Source organism: Meles meles, chromosome 10 (assembly GCF_922984935.1).
Source record: "Meles meles chromosome 10, mMelMel3.1 paternal haplotype, whole genome shotgun sequence".
Lineage (NCBI taxonomy): Eukaryota > Metazoa > Chordata > Mammalia > Carnivora > Mustelidae > Meles > Meles meles.
The window spans coordinates 66,788,562-66,804,435 of NC_060075.1; the positions used below are offsets into that span (position 1 = coordinate 66,788,562).

Here is a 15,874-nt window from a genome sequence, read left to right on the forward strand (position 1 = left end):
AATTTTAGTGGGAAAAATTCTTATACATACTCGTATGCCAAAATGTATATCTGTTTGTGGGAAACAGCCAAGTCCCTGGAAATCACAAGAGTCACCATTACTGATCCCATATGTTTTATCCTATGTCTCTCTAGTTACACCCTTTCAGAGTTGTATGCCAAATTATCTCCCAGAGAACACATAGGGTACCTTCAGTTTATAGAACCTAACCTTTAGTTACTAACAAAAACAGTAAAAGAAATTAACAAAACAATGCAAGTGATACTCCAAAGTATCACCACTATAAACTAGCAAAGTGCACCCTATCCATAATTTAATGCAGCTTGGACAACTTTAAAATTTGGAAGGTGACCTCCTGCAAAATGGCTCTGGTTTCACAACACTCAGCTGCTGACCAAGCACATGACATCCCAACCAGTCCTTCTAAACATAAAGAAAGTAGAGGATGACATAAAGCTCTCACGAATTTCAATTTTCAGATCTTGAATGGTTGTAACTTGGGAAATGCCAGAGTATATTTTTAATATATATAGCATATAGCAAATATATATGTATATATACTTAATATATATAATAAAAATATATTTTAATATAAATAGCATCATGTCATGCAGTTTCTGTATAGCAGTGCTTACTGATCATTTAGCAAATTGATTTTTTGATCAAATAACTATAACACTTTTGCTATCTACGTACACTTTTTTTAAAAGATTTTATTTATTTATTTATTTGACAGAGAGAGAGATCATAAGTAGGCAGAGAGGCCAGTGGAGGCCGGGGCAGGCTCCCTGCTGAGCAGAGAACCCCATGCAGGGCTCGATCCTAGGACCCTGAGACCATGACCTGAGCCAAAGGCAGAGGCTCAACTGAGCCACCCAGGCACCCCCCCCATGAATACATTTTTTTTTTTTTTAAGATTTATTTATTTGACAGATAGAGATTACAAGTAGGCAAGTAGACAGAGAGGCAGGCAGAGAGAGAGAGAGGAGGAAGCAGGCTCCTAGCCAAGCAGAGAGCCCGATGTGGGGCTCGATCCCAGGACCCTGGGATCATGACCTGAGCCGAAGGCAGAGGCTTTAACCCGCTGAGCCACCCAGGCGCCCCCCATGAATACATTTTTAAAAACATCTATACCATAGTATTTCAGGGCATGCCACAGTGCATTTAACTTCAGCCCTTCTATTACTTAGGTCGCTTTCGCATTTTCCTACTAAAGGAAAATGTCTTTGGCGTAGACATACCTTATTAATTTTCCCCTCTGGGTAGATCTTCATCCATGAAAATGTGCACCAGTCTTTCACTGAAGCTTGATATTTCTGGTTATTCTGTTTTTCCTTGGTCTAGATGCTCTCCCTGGTAGCAGCAGGGAACAGGTTTTCACCTTTCTAATCTTATATGAAGCAAGGTACAGAAAAAAATGAGGTGATTTTATATGCTTTTTTCTTCGAGATCTTAACATCTATCATCATGTCATTACCTCTTCAAAGGTTTCTAACTTTACAACAGTCAAAGAAATCGAGAATACTCTATTCACAAGACTCTTATTCAACCAGTTTAGGGAAATTGGTAAGATCCAAGGTAAGGGAAAGAGGAGTCCAGAAATGAACAGGATCCTTAGCGGGACAGCTGAGGGCTCTTTCTCTCTTTAAATAGAAGGTCCCCAGTTTTATAAACCTTCACACTGCCATTTGTTTTACTGACTTATTTGATAGGCATTGCTACAACTGTGCATTCAGTTTGATGAAAGGTGAGTATTAAATTTAACCCAATGGTGATAAAGCACAAGCTTACTTTATGGCACCATAATGTGTCCGAAAACCACCTACAGCACTTAGGTAGGATGATATGATCAAACTGTTCTTAGAGAAATGCCGAGTGTTTAAAAGCAGTGCTTTACAGAAAAGAGGAAAATGGGAGAAAATAGCAAAAGGATTTTTTTCCCCTTAAACATGTTATTGCCCCATCTAGAATCTAACAGTGCTGCTGGAACTACCAAGCACTGACTTCAGCTCACTAACGTTACTCATCTATTCAGCTTCCTAAGTTTGCCTCTAAATTAAAATGTAATTACTCATCTTATTTTCATTTTTTGAATCTATGTCCTGCAACCGCATGGAAACAACTGTATTTTAAGAGTGTAAGTCCTATGACATTCCTCATTTTGGGTAGGGAAGAGGCAGTATTTCCCTCCCCTGCAAAATGAGTATTTCACCCAAAGTTTGATATGTCTCAAACTTTATTTTTTGCTAAATAAGTAATGGCATTTTACAGCTAACATTATAATTATTTTATATCTATCTCTTTGTATAATGCACATTCATTTATGGTGTAGGACCCTTAAGTTTTGTTTTTTTTTTTTAATTTATTTTTTCAGCGTAACAGTATTCATTGTTTTTACACAACACCCAGTGCTCCATGCAATACGTGCCCTCCCTATTACCCACCACCTGGTTCCCCCAACCTCCCACCCCCGCCCCTTCAAAACCCTCAGGTTGTTTTTCAGAGTCCATAGTCTCTTATGGTTCACCTCCCCTTCCAATTTCCCTCAACTTCCTTCTCCTCTCCATCTCCCAATGTAGGACCCTTAAGTTTTGTTTCTCTGTAAGGATCAATCATCTAACATCTCTGAATGTGCCTAACATGTAGGTCTACAGTGTTTCTCTTCCTTCCTAGACCATATAAACATGTTTCTGTTTGGGTCACCTGGGTGGCTTCATCAGTTAAAGGTCCAACTGTTGATTTTGGCTTAGGTCATGGTCCTCAGGATCATGAGATTGAGCTCCACATCAGGTTCCACATTCAGCACAGAATCTGTTTAATTGCTTTACCTCTCCCTCTGCCCCTCCCCCTGTTCACGTATTCTCTCCCTCTATCTCTAAAATAGATAGATAGATAGATAAAATATTTTTTAAAAATTGCTTCTGTTTGTGCTCCATTCTCCATGACTGTTGGAGCAAGCAGCAGGTTGCCCTAGCATTTGGAGAGTAATCTAAAATGACCTAGTAGGGGAGATCCTAATCATGCACCAGTCTATCCCTCCTCAAAGGGCCAGGCTTCAGAGGAGCAGAGACAGGGATGCCAAGAACAGAAATGGGAAATTGTTATGCCTTGACCTTTCTCCATTAAAACGGGGTTGGTTCCAACTCCAGACACTCTTTGCTCAGGCACGAGACTACCCCAAACAGTCCTGTTGGAAATACTTCCCAGTGGTCCAGTTAAATAACAGTAATCTAAGGGATCAGTACATGGATAATCCGATTGACTCATCAGTTCATCCATTTCAATCAAATATTTCTGCAGCATTGTTTATATTTCAGGCACTGTTCTAGGCTCATGAATTTAAGATAGGTAAACTGTCAAGGAAGCACACTTCTGGCCTGCTTGGTTTCAAGATTATGGCTTTATCCTCTTGTCTAGATTGGCTTTGAGAAATCCTTTGTGTCGATTTCACCAAGAAGTGGAGACTTTTCGGCACCGAGCCATCTCAGACACTTGGTTGACGGTGAATCGCATGGAGCAGTGTCGGACTGAATACAGAGGGGCATTATTATGGATGAAGGATGTGTCACAGGAGCTTGATCCAGACCTCTACAAGCAAATGGAGAAGTTCAGGAAGGTAGGAGATTTTATGAAGGTTACCAAGAGGGGTACCTGCTGGAAGGTAATGAGGTGTGATTTGAATCACTCTAGTGAAAAAGACATAACTCAAAAGCAACAAGGATGCAATTAATCATTGCCAGTGTCTTTTTATGTGACAGAATACCAATTAATGTGATCTATAATTCTCTAAGGGTAAGATAGAAGAGACAGCTGGAAATTGCTGGGATTTAGTAACTGGTTCTAATTGAAGTCGGATTTTCATATAATGTACACTTTTTTGTAACGTTGTCACTTCAAAATGCTTTTTCATGCATAATTAAAAATCAAGATTAGATCAAATGAAACTAGAAAGTGAGGACATGTTATTGGAGAAATCTTTTTTAATTGCTAATGAATTTTAAAATTAATAGAATAATACTCCTTTGTTTTGCGAAGTGGTTGAGAAGTGGCAGGGTTTGGTTGTGGGATTAACTAATGTTCCATCTGCAATAGACCTCTTCAGAAATTTGTCTGAAGAGAATAGTTAGCTGAGAAGGTGATATGCTCTTAAATTTCCTTGAAATAACTGGTGAGCCCCGGAGGAACTCACCTGGAGGTGTTTTAATTATCTTGTATCTATTCAGCCGTTTGGCTACTTGGTCGTACAAGGATATATCACACCACTAGGTGGCACTCATACACTGAGTATTTATGAAAATGCAGCAACTGTTGTATACAATCTTAGTAGTTCTTTGTTTGGTTGATTGGATGTATTTCAGGGTGTGAAAGAAAAAAAATCAAGCAAATGTCAGGTTTGACATAATATTAGGTCAATTATCTTTCTCATTTCAAATGACCCATTTGTAATTAGTGATGTTGCTTAAAATCCCTAGACTTCTTTGTAGGTACATCATGTGGAATTGTGAATGGGAAACCCTACTAGTGGTAGATGAAGTGTGTGGGATGGGGGGAAGGAGGGATCTTCCGTTGCTTGAGAATTGGGTTACCAATTCCTGATGTACTATTAGATTGATACAAATACTTTTAAAAGCCAAATCTTAACTTCATTTGTAATTTGGAGTCCCTCTGTATGAAATCAGAGTTTATTTTATTTCTAATTATAAATAACCTTAATGTGGTAGCATCATCTAACTTCTTGACAAGGCAGATTTCTGAATTCATGGAAAATTTGAACTGAAAAGTAAAGCTCACTCATTTTATAAAAGAGAAAATTAAGGCCCAGGCTACATTAGAAATTGACTTTCTAATCAGACTGGCCTGACTTTCTAATCAGGCCAATAATTTGGTTTGTCTTTGACACTTTATTTGTGGGTTAGAGGAGGAGAGAGTAGAGAAGTTAAAACAAAACAAAAAACCTTATCTGCAGAGAATAGTGCCCATCATTTTACATCTACTACCTCCTTTAAGCTTTGCAAAATCAAGACACAGATTTAATTTTATAGGTGGAGAAAATGATACCTATGTTAACTAGCCCAAGGTCAGACAAGGAAATGAAGGTTAGAATACTAGAAAATATGCATGATTTTTTCCTTAAGAGAAAAAGACTGACCTAAAATTGACATTTTCCTTGTAATATCTGTCCTTTGATTTATTCATTTAACAAACATTTATTTGAGCACGTTTTATGTACCATATAATAAAAATAAAAATACAGGGCACCTGGGCGGCAGTCATTTAAGCCACCGACTGGGTTTTGGTTCAGGTCAAGATATCATGGGCCATGAGATGGAGCCCCAGGTTGTCACTGGGTTCTGCACTCAGCCGGGAGTCTGCTTGAAGATTCTCTCCCTCTTCCACTCTCCCTACCCTGTTTATGCTCTCTCTCTCTCTCTCTCTCTAAAATAAATAACTCTTTAAAAAATTTGAAAATATGATTATTCTGGGAGGCAGGACAATTTCACGTAGAATTGTGTTTATTTGGTTTTATTTCGGAGCATGGTTACTAGCTGTATAATGATGAATAAAAACCAAGCCCTTCATCATTTGGTTTGAATGTTGAAATATTCCCCACTCTTTAGTGTCATCAATCTGTTGATTTTGGAAAATATGGTTTAAAGGAATCCTTCGCCATGGAGAAGTAGCTGAGAGATGCCTTACTCTACAATCCCTTGTGTGCTGGATTTAATTTAATAGCTGAACATGGTGTACTTTGAATTTAGGGAAAGAATTTGTTTTTAAGAAGTCTATATTCAGGGCTCCATCCTCCTCTATATTAGGCAGGACTGTCGATGAGGACAGGGACGAGATTCATCTCTTCACTTTCATACCCCAGGGTCCGACTTGCACCGGGCCCAGGTTAGCATTCGTAGAGCATGCTCCGATTCCAGCCATTCAGTCTGAGGTCCCAGACCCATTGTTTCTCCAATCAATAGGACCCCACATTCTGACCCCACACAACTCACCTTGTGATGTTTTGGAATTGACCTAGGGTTTTGCAGTTAAATGAAATCTTGCCATTTGCGACGACGTGGATGGAACTAGAGCGTATCATGCTTAGTGAAATAAGTCAATCGGAGAAAGACAACTATCATATGATCTCCCTGATATGAGGACATGGAGAAGCAACATGGGGGGGTAGGGGGATAGGAGAAGAATAAATGAAACAAGATGGGATTGGGAGGGAGACAAACCATAAATGACTCTTAATCTCACAAAACAAACTGGGGGTTGCTGGGGGGAGGTGGGATTGGGGGAGGGGGAGCGGGCTATGGACATTGGGGAGGGGAGGCGAACCATAAGAGACTATGGACTCTGAAAAACAACCTGAGGGTTTTGAAGGGTCAGGGGTGGGAGGTTGGGGGAACAGGTGGTGGGTGATGGGGAGGGCACGTTTTGCATGGAGCACTGGGTGTTGTGCAAAAAGAATGAATACTGTTACGCTGAAAAAATAAATAAAAAGGGAAAAAAAAAAAAGAAATAGCATTATCAATTTGTGACTTGCTGCTTTCTTTGGAATGAATTTAAATTGTGGAGTTTGCTGTTTGCTTGGAGTTTATAACATGAAATTTAACTGTGAGCAAGCTTGAGTGTTTTGTCCCAGCAGGATTCCATTTTGAACAAAGTCTCCATTCATCTCTCAGAAACATGTTACCAGAAGGAATTTCTGTGTCCTCTGGGAGAGGGGTCCGGCTGTGGGTGGCTCCTTAGGAGTCACTGTGAGAGCGAGAATCTCAGTCTCTGCAGAGCCAGCTGCCACCTTCACGGTTCAGCTGATGAATCTGGAACTAAAGTAGTATTTTGCTATAAATTCAGTTCTTTGGGTTCACACTTTCTGAGGAGATAGAATTCTAATTCATCCTCACAGATATGATCCCATGGTTACAGTCTTAAGTATGCGTTCATTCATTTATTCATCCTCCCAACAAACGATATGGAAGCCCCGCTGTGTGCTGGGCCACACGCACAAAGATACAGTAGCAAATGAGCAGGCATGATCCCTGCCCTCCTGTCATGTGTCATCAGTTGGGGATGGAGCGAGTAACCGTGATGCGGTAGGATGGGTCGTTGTCTGAGGTGACACATAGTGTCACAGGAGCACCTGGAGGGGCTTCCTGAGGAAGTCACCGCTAAACCAGACAGGAAAAGACGAGCAGGAAGGACTTGGGTGGAGGGAGAACAGACAGCAAAGCAGAGTTCCAGGCTGAGGGAGAAGCTTGGGCAGTGGCCTTTAGATGCACCTTTAGGGCACCTCGGAGGACCTGAAAGGTTTTTATAACCAGAGTACAAAAGGCAGAGCAGGTGTGGGAATGGGGGTCCTGTACTATGGCAGCTGGACAGGTAAGCAGGGCCAGACTAGAAGAGGCATCTCCACGTGGGGGGTGGGGTGGGATGGAGGGTGTGGAGGCGGGGAGGAGCACCATCACCTTTGTGCTCTCACTAGCTCACCCAGAATGTAAGGTGGAGAAGGTACTGGGAAGACCCAAGCTGCTGGGAGGACGTGGGGGAGACATGGGTGCCCCTGGTCAAAGGGACAAGCAGACCAGGGAAGGGTATGTTCTGCCCTCTCCCACACTCTGTAATCGCACCATTTAGTTACATGGCTCTTCATTCTTCTCAGAAATGAGCAGAATAGTATAAATAAATAGCAAGATCAGTGTACTTTCCCTTCCAACCATTGCTTTTCTCATCATGTTTTCAAAGGGCTAAAAACTTTTTAAATAACACACAGTGAGCATGACCAAAATGATGAATGAAAAACTTAAAATTAAACAAAGCAAATAATCTGTTTTCATTCTGGCACCTTTGAAGCACATGGGCCTGATGACAGATCTCTCAGCAGCAACACTAATAAGCATTTATTAAGTGCCTGTATTTGGTGATGGAAATACAAAGAGGTGGAAAAGCCTGATCCCCGCCTTCAAGAAGGACCCTGCTAGTCATCTGTTCCTTGTCAAAATTACCGTGATAAACAAGACACCTGGAGAGTTGTGGCCATATGTAGCTATTCTCCTAAAGACCAAATAATAGGAAATAGATGAATTTCAATGCACAGAGCTGGATGGCGTAGGAGCGGTTGGAAGCCCCCTCCTGACAGTGTGATTCACCCTAGGAGGGAAGTGGACAGGAGACGACACCATGAATTATTTTACGAGCAGTTACAACGTGTGATATATGTGCCCTTTGAAGGTAGAGTAAAGGCGTATGATTTAAAAATAGAAGTCAGCTTCTTGTAGCAGATTACATCAGCTTAAGTTGTGAGCTCACAGAAGAGCTTTTGCAGCCTCATGCCCTTGAGAGAGTCCTCCTGTGGTCAATTAAATGTCTTGTTTTTCTTGAAAGTCAGAAATGGGATGGAAGGTAATTATTCTAAATGGAATAAAAGCTGTGTTAGGTGTAAGAAAATAGTTCTGAATCCTCTAAAGAGATAATATGGAAATGTATACGTGGGCATTTGTTATGAGTCGGAGTCCTCATAGACAAGGACAAGGGAACCAGCGTTTTAATGAGGGCCATTTATTAAATGGCTTAATCAAATCCTACAGCATTTGTCTAGGGTTTCATCACCAGAATTCAAAAGGGTATCTGAAAGGTATTGTAGGAAATGTGAATGATACACACTGGTATTCTTGGGCTTGTGTCTATTTAAAATAGTGTTAGATTTCGGAGAGCTGTTAATTCACTCTAAGTCCTGTTAGCAAGGAATATGTTAGTGTGAGACGGTTTGTTAATAAATGGTGGTGGCTTAATATGTGGGGCCTTATTTGGGTCATTAGCCAGAGGTGTTCCTGTGTCCCACTGAAGGTTTGGGTATATAGAGCTTGGTCAAGGACTAGTAAACAGCAGTATTGACGTTAGAGGCCTTTTTTTTTCCTGTGGACAAAGACTTGGGTTAATTAATTTGACAGTATCATTAATTACTGCTGAAATCATTGGTCTTTGTCAGAGGTCGGGGTCTTTTAGCAATTGAGGGCAGGTCCCATGGGAGCTGGAGACGCCAAGTAATGCAAGGATATCACTGCTCAGCCATCTCCTCATTCTGTGTTAAAAGCCTTTCCTTTTTGCCTGAGCTATCCATCCAGCTTTCTGGCTTGCATGGGTGTTCTGCTTCAGTTCAGTGCCAAAGGCAGGGCTGCGACCTCCCAGTGAGTTGTGATGAGTGAGCGTGGAGAATTTCAGGTTTGGGTCCACACAATAGACCAACCCTATGAGCCTGTTTAATCAGTGCCTTGACTCCAGGGCTCTGCTTTAATTCATACATAAAAGGGGAGGGCGTTTGACCCATTATCTTTTCTGTCTCTTCTAGGGCTAAAATCCTACACACTGGCTTGACTTCTTTGATGAGTAAAAATTCCTTTTGTAAAGCTAACATACTCTTGAACCTATCTGTTTCATGACCCTCCATCTTCATTTCCTGGTTTTTTTGGTGTGCTTGTTGTTTGTTTTGGTCATTTAACTAGGGAGCCTATCTTTTTTGTGATCGCCAAGAAGATCAAAGCAGGTTGTTAACCCTCCCGCGGGGTGGCTGTTTCTTTACCAAAATGCTATAGGAAAAACATGCCATTCCCATATGGCACAAGTGGGAAGGGAACAAATAATTATATCCTTGCTTTCACTTTTGAATTTCATGAGATGAGGATTTGGGGGGTCTATGTGTCTTTATTGATTTCCCCCTTGGACTCAGTGAATGGCAAAAGTTAGTTTTAGGTTTAAGTCAAGACCATTTGGAAGAGCAGGCATGAAACAGGTAACTTGCAGACCTGGTGACCAGCAGGCTACTGCTCCTGTTTGGAAACCGAAAGGAGCATGACTTCTGGGTTGGGATGGTTCTACCCTTTGTCCCCAGCCCTACCTACACCAGCTGTGACAGCTGGGATAGGTCTAGTGAGCCTATGGCAATTTTCTCATTCACTAAAGGAGAAATAGGTACTAGCTGGTCACCAAGCTCTTTTCCAGTTATAATATCCTTAATATTCTTTCTCTAAATTGTTAAACTCTGGAATTCTTAAGCTTATCTGTAGAGAAGAGTAGACACTGGAACAGCACTAACCTTTCCTTTGTCACCACTGTAGGGTTTTCCTCCTTCTACAGCTAAGTACTGGTCTTGTTGAGTCTGCTTGATCCTGTTGCTATTGATGTAATCTCGGAATCTGGGAAAGAAAAATACTTCACTCATAATTCTTGGGTAGAGGAGAGTGATGTTTTTACAAAATGATTCTAATTATCTTTTTTTTTTTAAAGATTTTATTTATTTGACAGATCACAAGTAGGCAGAAAGGCAGGCAGAAGGGGGAGGGGGAACAGGCTCCCCACCGAGCAGAGAGCCCGATGCAAGTCTCCATCCCAGGACCCTGAGATCATGACCCAAGACGAAAGCAGAGGCTTAACCCACTGAGCCACCCAGGTGCCCCCTAATTATCTTTTATTTAAATAATACTTTTGCAAGGGTTAGAAACCTAATGCCCATGGGCCAGCCACTTGTTTTGGTAAGTGACATTTTTATTGTAACATGACCACATGCATTCACTTATGTATTATCTTTGTCTGTCTCCATGATACCGTGGGGAGTTGTGTAGTTACAACAGAGACTGTGCTCTGCAAAGCCAAAATATTTACTTTCTGCCCCTTTACAGAAAAGAGTTTGCTGGCCTCTGATTTATAGGTACCTCTAGTGTGTGCTAAAGTGAGGAAGTTTTAAGAATTTAAAAATGTTTCATTCTGATAAAACGTATACAATAGAATTTGCCATCTAGCCATTTTAAAGTATCCAGTTTAGTAGTATTAAGTATATGCACATTCTTGTACAACAGATCTCCTACACTTTTTCATCTTGCAAAACTGAAACTGTATACCCATTAAAATCCACTCCCCATTTCCCTCTACTCAGCCTCTGGTAACTATTATTCTACTCTCTGCTTTTATGAATTTGACTACTTTAGCAACCTAATATATGTGGAGTCATGCAGTATTTGTCTTTTTGTGACTATATAATGTCTTCACTTAGCATAATGTCTTCAAGCTTCATCCATGTTGTCTCATATGGCAGGATGTCCTTCCTTTTCAAGGAATAATAATAATAATTGTATGCTTATACCACCACATTTTATTTATTCATTCACCAACAGACACATTTAGGGTACTTCCACCACTTGGCTAGTGTGAATGTGCTACTTATGAACATGGGTGTGCAAATAACTCTGTAAGACCTTCCTTTGAACCCCGAATCCATAATGAACAAACCATAATAGGCATCTTATAAATGTTTGTATTACTGAATGATACTTAATCCTGCCATTGAATAAAAACAACACTTATGCTATGCAAGTAAGGAGTCATTTGATTTTATCATCCTAGAAGATATTGTGTACACATACTAATTCATAATTTATATTATCTAATTTCTGTTAGAATAGTAAATATTGCTATATTTTAAAAATCTGTATAATACCATAAAAGCAAATGTTTTGGTTTAAAATAGATTTTTTCCATGGGGGAGTGGAGAGAACTATTTCTCTCTTGAGAGAGGTATCAAATCTTTGCATATGGCACTTCTCCAGTTGTTTGAGGGAAAAGCTTACTTAACTCTCAAGTTTCAGAGTAGACTCTGGACAAAAGTGTGTTACCGAAGTGTGAACTGATCCCGTCCAAGATAGTTTTCCTTTTGCCAAATTGTCTGGCTTTTCTTCCTAAGACTTATATGTATTGGATGACATATGCAAACCTGGTTTCTAGAATTTCGTGGATGATAATATACAAAACATGAGATTTTACTGAGTGGAACCATCAGGTTCCAGATCAAAAATGCTGCCATATAATGAGCCCATTTTATAACAAGGGCTTCTTGGTGCGTTCGCAGCTAGAATGTCTTAGATGGATTTATTATTTCCATGTTTCACCATATTGTGCTTTTGGCTGCAGGGTCAGAGGAGTGGCTGGTGCCCATGACCCCCTCCCTCCCTTCCCCCCAGCCCAACCGCAGACTGTTCCATCTGCCTCTGTCTCCTTTTGGTAGCTTCTAAAGAAGGTGTCATTTTAGATTATGCTTAAATGGAAAATCACTGTATTCAAGTAGTATGATATACTAGTTACTGTTTCTCTAATTTCCGTCTCCAAGTCTGCCCTATCTGTCTACCCCTCCAGATTACCCTCTTCCTTTTGGTTAACAGCTCAAATACCCTCTTTCAGCTAGTCCTCTTATTCTGTCTTGGCAAACTGGTTGCAATTCTTACCATCTTCAAGAATTTAGTATAAAAGAAGACAGTTGTGCCCTCATGGGTTAGCTAAGCACTTTGGTTTTGAATGTTTATGCTTTAAGGATTCATCCCACTATGCTATTATTCTTATTTTATAAAATGGTGGTTTTACTTAGGTACACAAAATAGAGTGCGATTTTATTTAATTTCAAACAGAGGCAGTATATCTACTATCTCCTGAATGCCAATAACTTTACAGTACTGTAAGTTACTTTTATCAGAGTTAAAAATAATTTCCTTCAGATACACTCTTCTTTATAACCAGATTTTTCAGTGGCGGAGTGGGGGGGTATGATTTGATGATTGTCTGAATTGTCACTTTTACATCAGACTGGATTTTTTTTAAAAGATTTTATTTATTTATTTGACAGACAGAGATCACAGTAGGCAGAGAGGCAGGCAGAGAGAGAGAGAGGAGGAAGCAGGCTCTCCACTGAGCAGAGAGCCCAATGCGGGGCTCGATCCCAGGACTCTGGAATCATGACCTGAGCCGAAGGCAGAGGCTTTAACCACACTAAGCCACCCAGGTGCCCCCAGACTGGAATTTTTAATTGGCTATGGAGAATTAGTATTTCAGAAAGAAAACTGCTAAATCACAATTGCTTTGGGAAAAACATGTGTTCTGTGTTGTTTTGTCACCAGGGGATATTGAAAGGTTTTGAGTGGTACTTTTAAATTATTGGATTATTTTTTGAGAACAGCCCCCCCAACAAAGTGTTTCTAACAAAATTTATCCAAGTAATACTGGCTATGTGATGGAGTCACAGACTGTTAGGGTTTTATAGGTTCTCCTGTCGCTCAGTAAAACTCAGAATCTTCTTGCATCCAAGTCCTAAGCCCATCTGTACTTAGTGTTTGAACTATCACAAGAATGAGTTCATAGAAAACTAGTATTTCCATTCACAGTTCTGAGGTTTAAAAAAAAAAAAAAGACGACGACATTTGATGATTATACTTGATCTTCAGAAAACTGACATAATAGTAATCTCAGAGGGTGATTAGCCACGGAGGCCCACATGTTATCCAGCGTATGCCCTGGTCCATGGTAGCTCTCTTCACTAAAGCGTGCAGTTTCTCCACCAGTTTCAACTCTCATGTCTCACGGTGACTTCACTTTGCCTCCTGTAGTGAGTTTTTAGTGAACAGAAAACCTTGAACAAAAAGCAACTTTAACGTGTATGTGCTTCCTCTTCTAGCGTAACATTTTCAGGACAGTCCCAGGTATAATAGAAATATCCCAAGGGAAAAAATTCTGTTTCTTATTCAACAGTTACCCCACATTTAATCATTACACAGGATGAATGAAATTCATATATGGGAGTCCTAAAATCTTACACTGGCCAATTTCACATGGACTCAGGGAGTCCTAAGAAGAAGCAGGCCCTTGAAAGGCCATTGGTATAACTTTGACATGAGATTCCCACATGCATTAATCAGGCTTCTGTTGTTCCCATCAAATGAAATATGATTTTAGGGCTTGGTAACACTTCACAGTTGATTGGCTCTTTCTATCCAACTACCCATCTATCTGTCCATCCATCTATTTAAATTCACTCCCCAGCTGTGATTCTGAGACAACCATTGTCATTTAGATGCTGATTCCTTACCGTGGTTCTTCTGGTGACTGCTGACATTGGAATAAGGGATACTTCTCAAGATAGATTAATTACATAAACAAATTGAGGGATGGGTTTTTTTTTCCTGCTTTGTTCTTTTAAATAGCGACCCCTTCTCCCCCAGGCCTTCAGAGGTAGGACTCTGCATTCTTATAAGCAAACATAGTTCATGGGTATTAGTTCATGTTCTGAGAGCGGTCCAGGCTGAGAGACTTGGAAAATAACCCACATATAGGGAAGAAGGGCCATATGAAAAGCCCATAGATTAATGCATGGGAAATAAATAAATTTATCAAATAGACGGGGAAGCTGAAAAGAAGCTAATAGAGTAAAATTTATTACATTTAGGGCCTTGTTCCCTTTCACTTCTTTTTGTCTTAGGGGGAAAAAGATACACGAGAACCTGGCAATAGTGATTGCTGCTTTGGCAGGGGACTAGGTTGGGGGATGGGAGGCGGGGGATGAGAATGAGGTTGGAGTTGTACTGTATGCCCTTTTTGTGCTTTTAAAGCTTGTGTCCTATGCATGTATTATCTTTCCAATTACATGTATAAAAATAATGAAAATTAATGATATTTGAGTGAGAAGAGGTAAGATTTGATAGAAGGAAAGAATACAGATAGAAAACTCTTAAGTTAATGAAAACAGATGAGAAACCAGGTTTCGAAAGTGATGTCACATGAGCAGCTGAATGAGGAGTTTGGAGGATGAAGTCATTTTCAAGAACCATCTTCGGGGAAGAGCCATGTGAGGTGGTTATGTCACTGAAGAGAAGAAGGATCAAAGACAAATGCCTGAGGGAAACCCACTGAAATCAGAAAGAGAAGAATGTTTCTTTTGAAGGCCTTTACTGTTCTAAGAGCGGAGTTATGCTTATCCTGAAGGGTTTGGGGGAAAGGTGAGAAAGTAAACAGACAGATTTTCCCATCTCTTCTCAATTGCATCCCAGAAGGAAAAAGTTCTCTGATATGCATCAGTGAGAATGTAGAGAAAAATCCTTTCCCAAAAAAGAAAGGGGGAGCTGGGAGCTGTTTCAAAGGGAACCGTCTCCAGGGTTTGGACTCCACATTAGGTCCTTGGAGTTGGGTTGGAGCCTCGTATAGGCTGGTATTTGGTCTCTCAAGTTGGAGGTTTTCTGCTGGCTTGAATGATGTGTTCTATGTTCACTGTCCACATCTAACTCTCACTCATGCTCATTAATATACTCAGACGACATCTTGCTGGCACTACGGTATTTCTCTCAACCCTTTTCTCTAAATCTAGCAGTTTCATCAGTTCCTTTTTATAGGTCACCTTCCAGGTTTTACAGATAAAACGAAGCATACTTATGTGCCTCTGAGCACCAATTTTGTCATTAAAATTTCTGGAGAAGTAATATCCCTTGTCCTAAATTGATCTCTATCTGCTTTAGCTTCCTAGTTTTTATTTTTTACTAGTTTATTTTTAATGCTCTTACCAGGGCCTCCTAATGCTCAAGTCTCAAAAGAAACTGAAATACACGCAGATTCTAAACCACACGTCTTTCTGTGCACACATTGTGGATTGGGGGCATCCTAACCAAGTGTACATGTCAAAATCATATATGACTGGGAAGGCATAAGGGCTTCGTAGCTACCAGGGCTCCCAGAGACTGGAGACTGTACTCGGATTCCACCAAGATTTTATCATGATCATCATAAATCAGTGTTTTAAAAAGTTGAAAACATCTTTAATTTTAAAGATTTCCATATCTTCCTCATCCAGACAGTGTAGGCAATGCTTTCTTACCCTCCTTCCCCAAGCCCTGCCAGGAAAAGCCAATGATTTGTAAATTGAAGCTATGTCAGCTAAGCTTTTATTAGTACTTATTATCTGGGTCTCCGTCTGCTTTTAATTTTAATTCTTTGCTGAAAGAACTAGCTTGGCCTTTTTTTTTTTTTTTTTTTAATTTTTGCACATCTTTCCACTTTAAAAGCAATAGCTAAAAGT

At 40.2% G+C, this 15,874-nt stretch overlaps 1 protein-coding gene across 14 annotated transcripts in view; it reads left to right on the plus strand.

Moving 5' to 3' along the window:
* ICA1 (islet cell autoantigen 1) overlaps positions 1 to 15,874 on the plus strand; it is a 144,028-nt gene that overhangs the window by 34,009 nt on the left and 94,145 nt on the right. For all 14 annotated transcript variants that reach the window (XM_046020678.1, XM_046020679.1, XM_046020682.1 and 11 more), the window contains one exon: positions 3,418 to 3,616. In XM_046020678.1, coding sequence (XP_045876634.1) covers positions 3,418 to 3,616 — 199 coding nt within the window. The remainder of the gene's footprint in view (positions 1 to 3,417; positions 3,617 to 15,874) is intronic.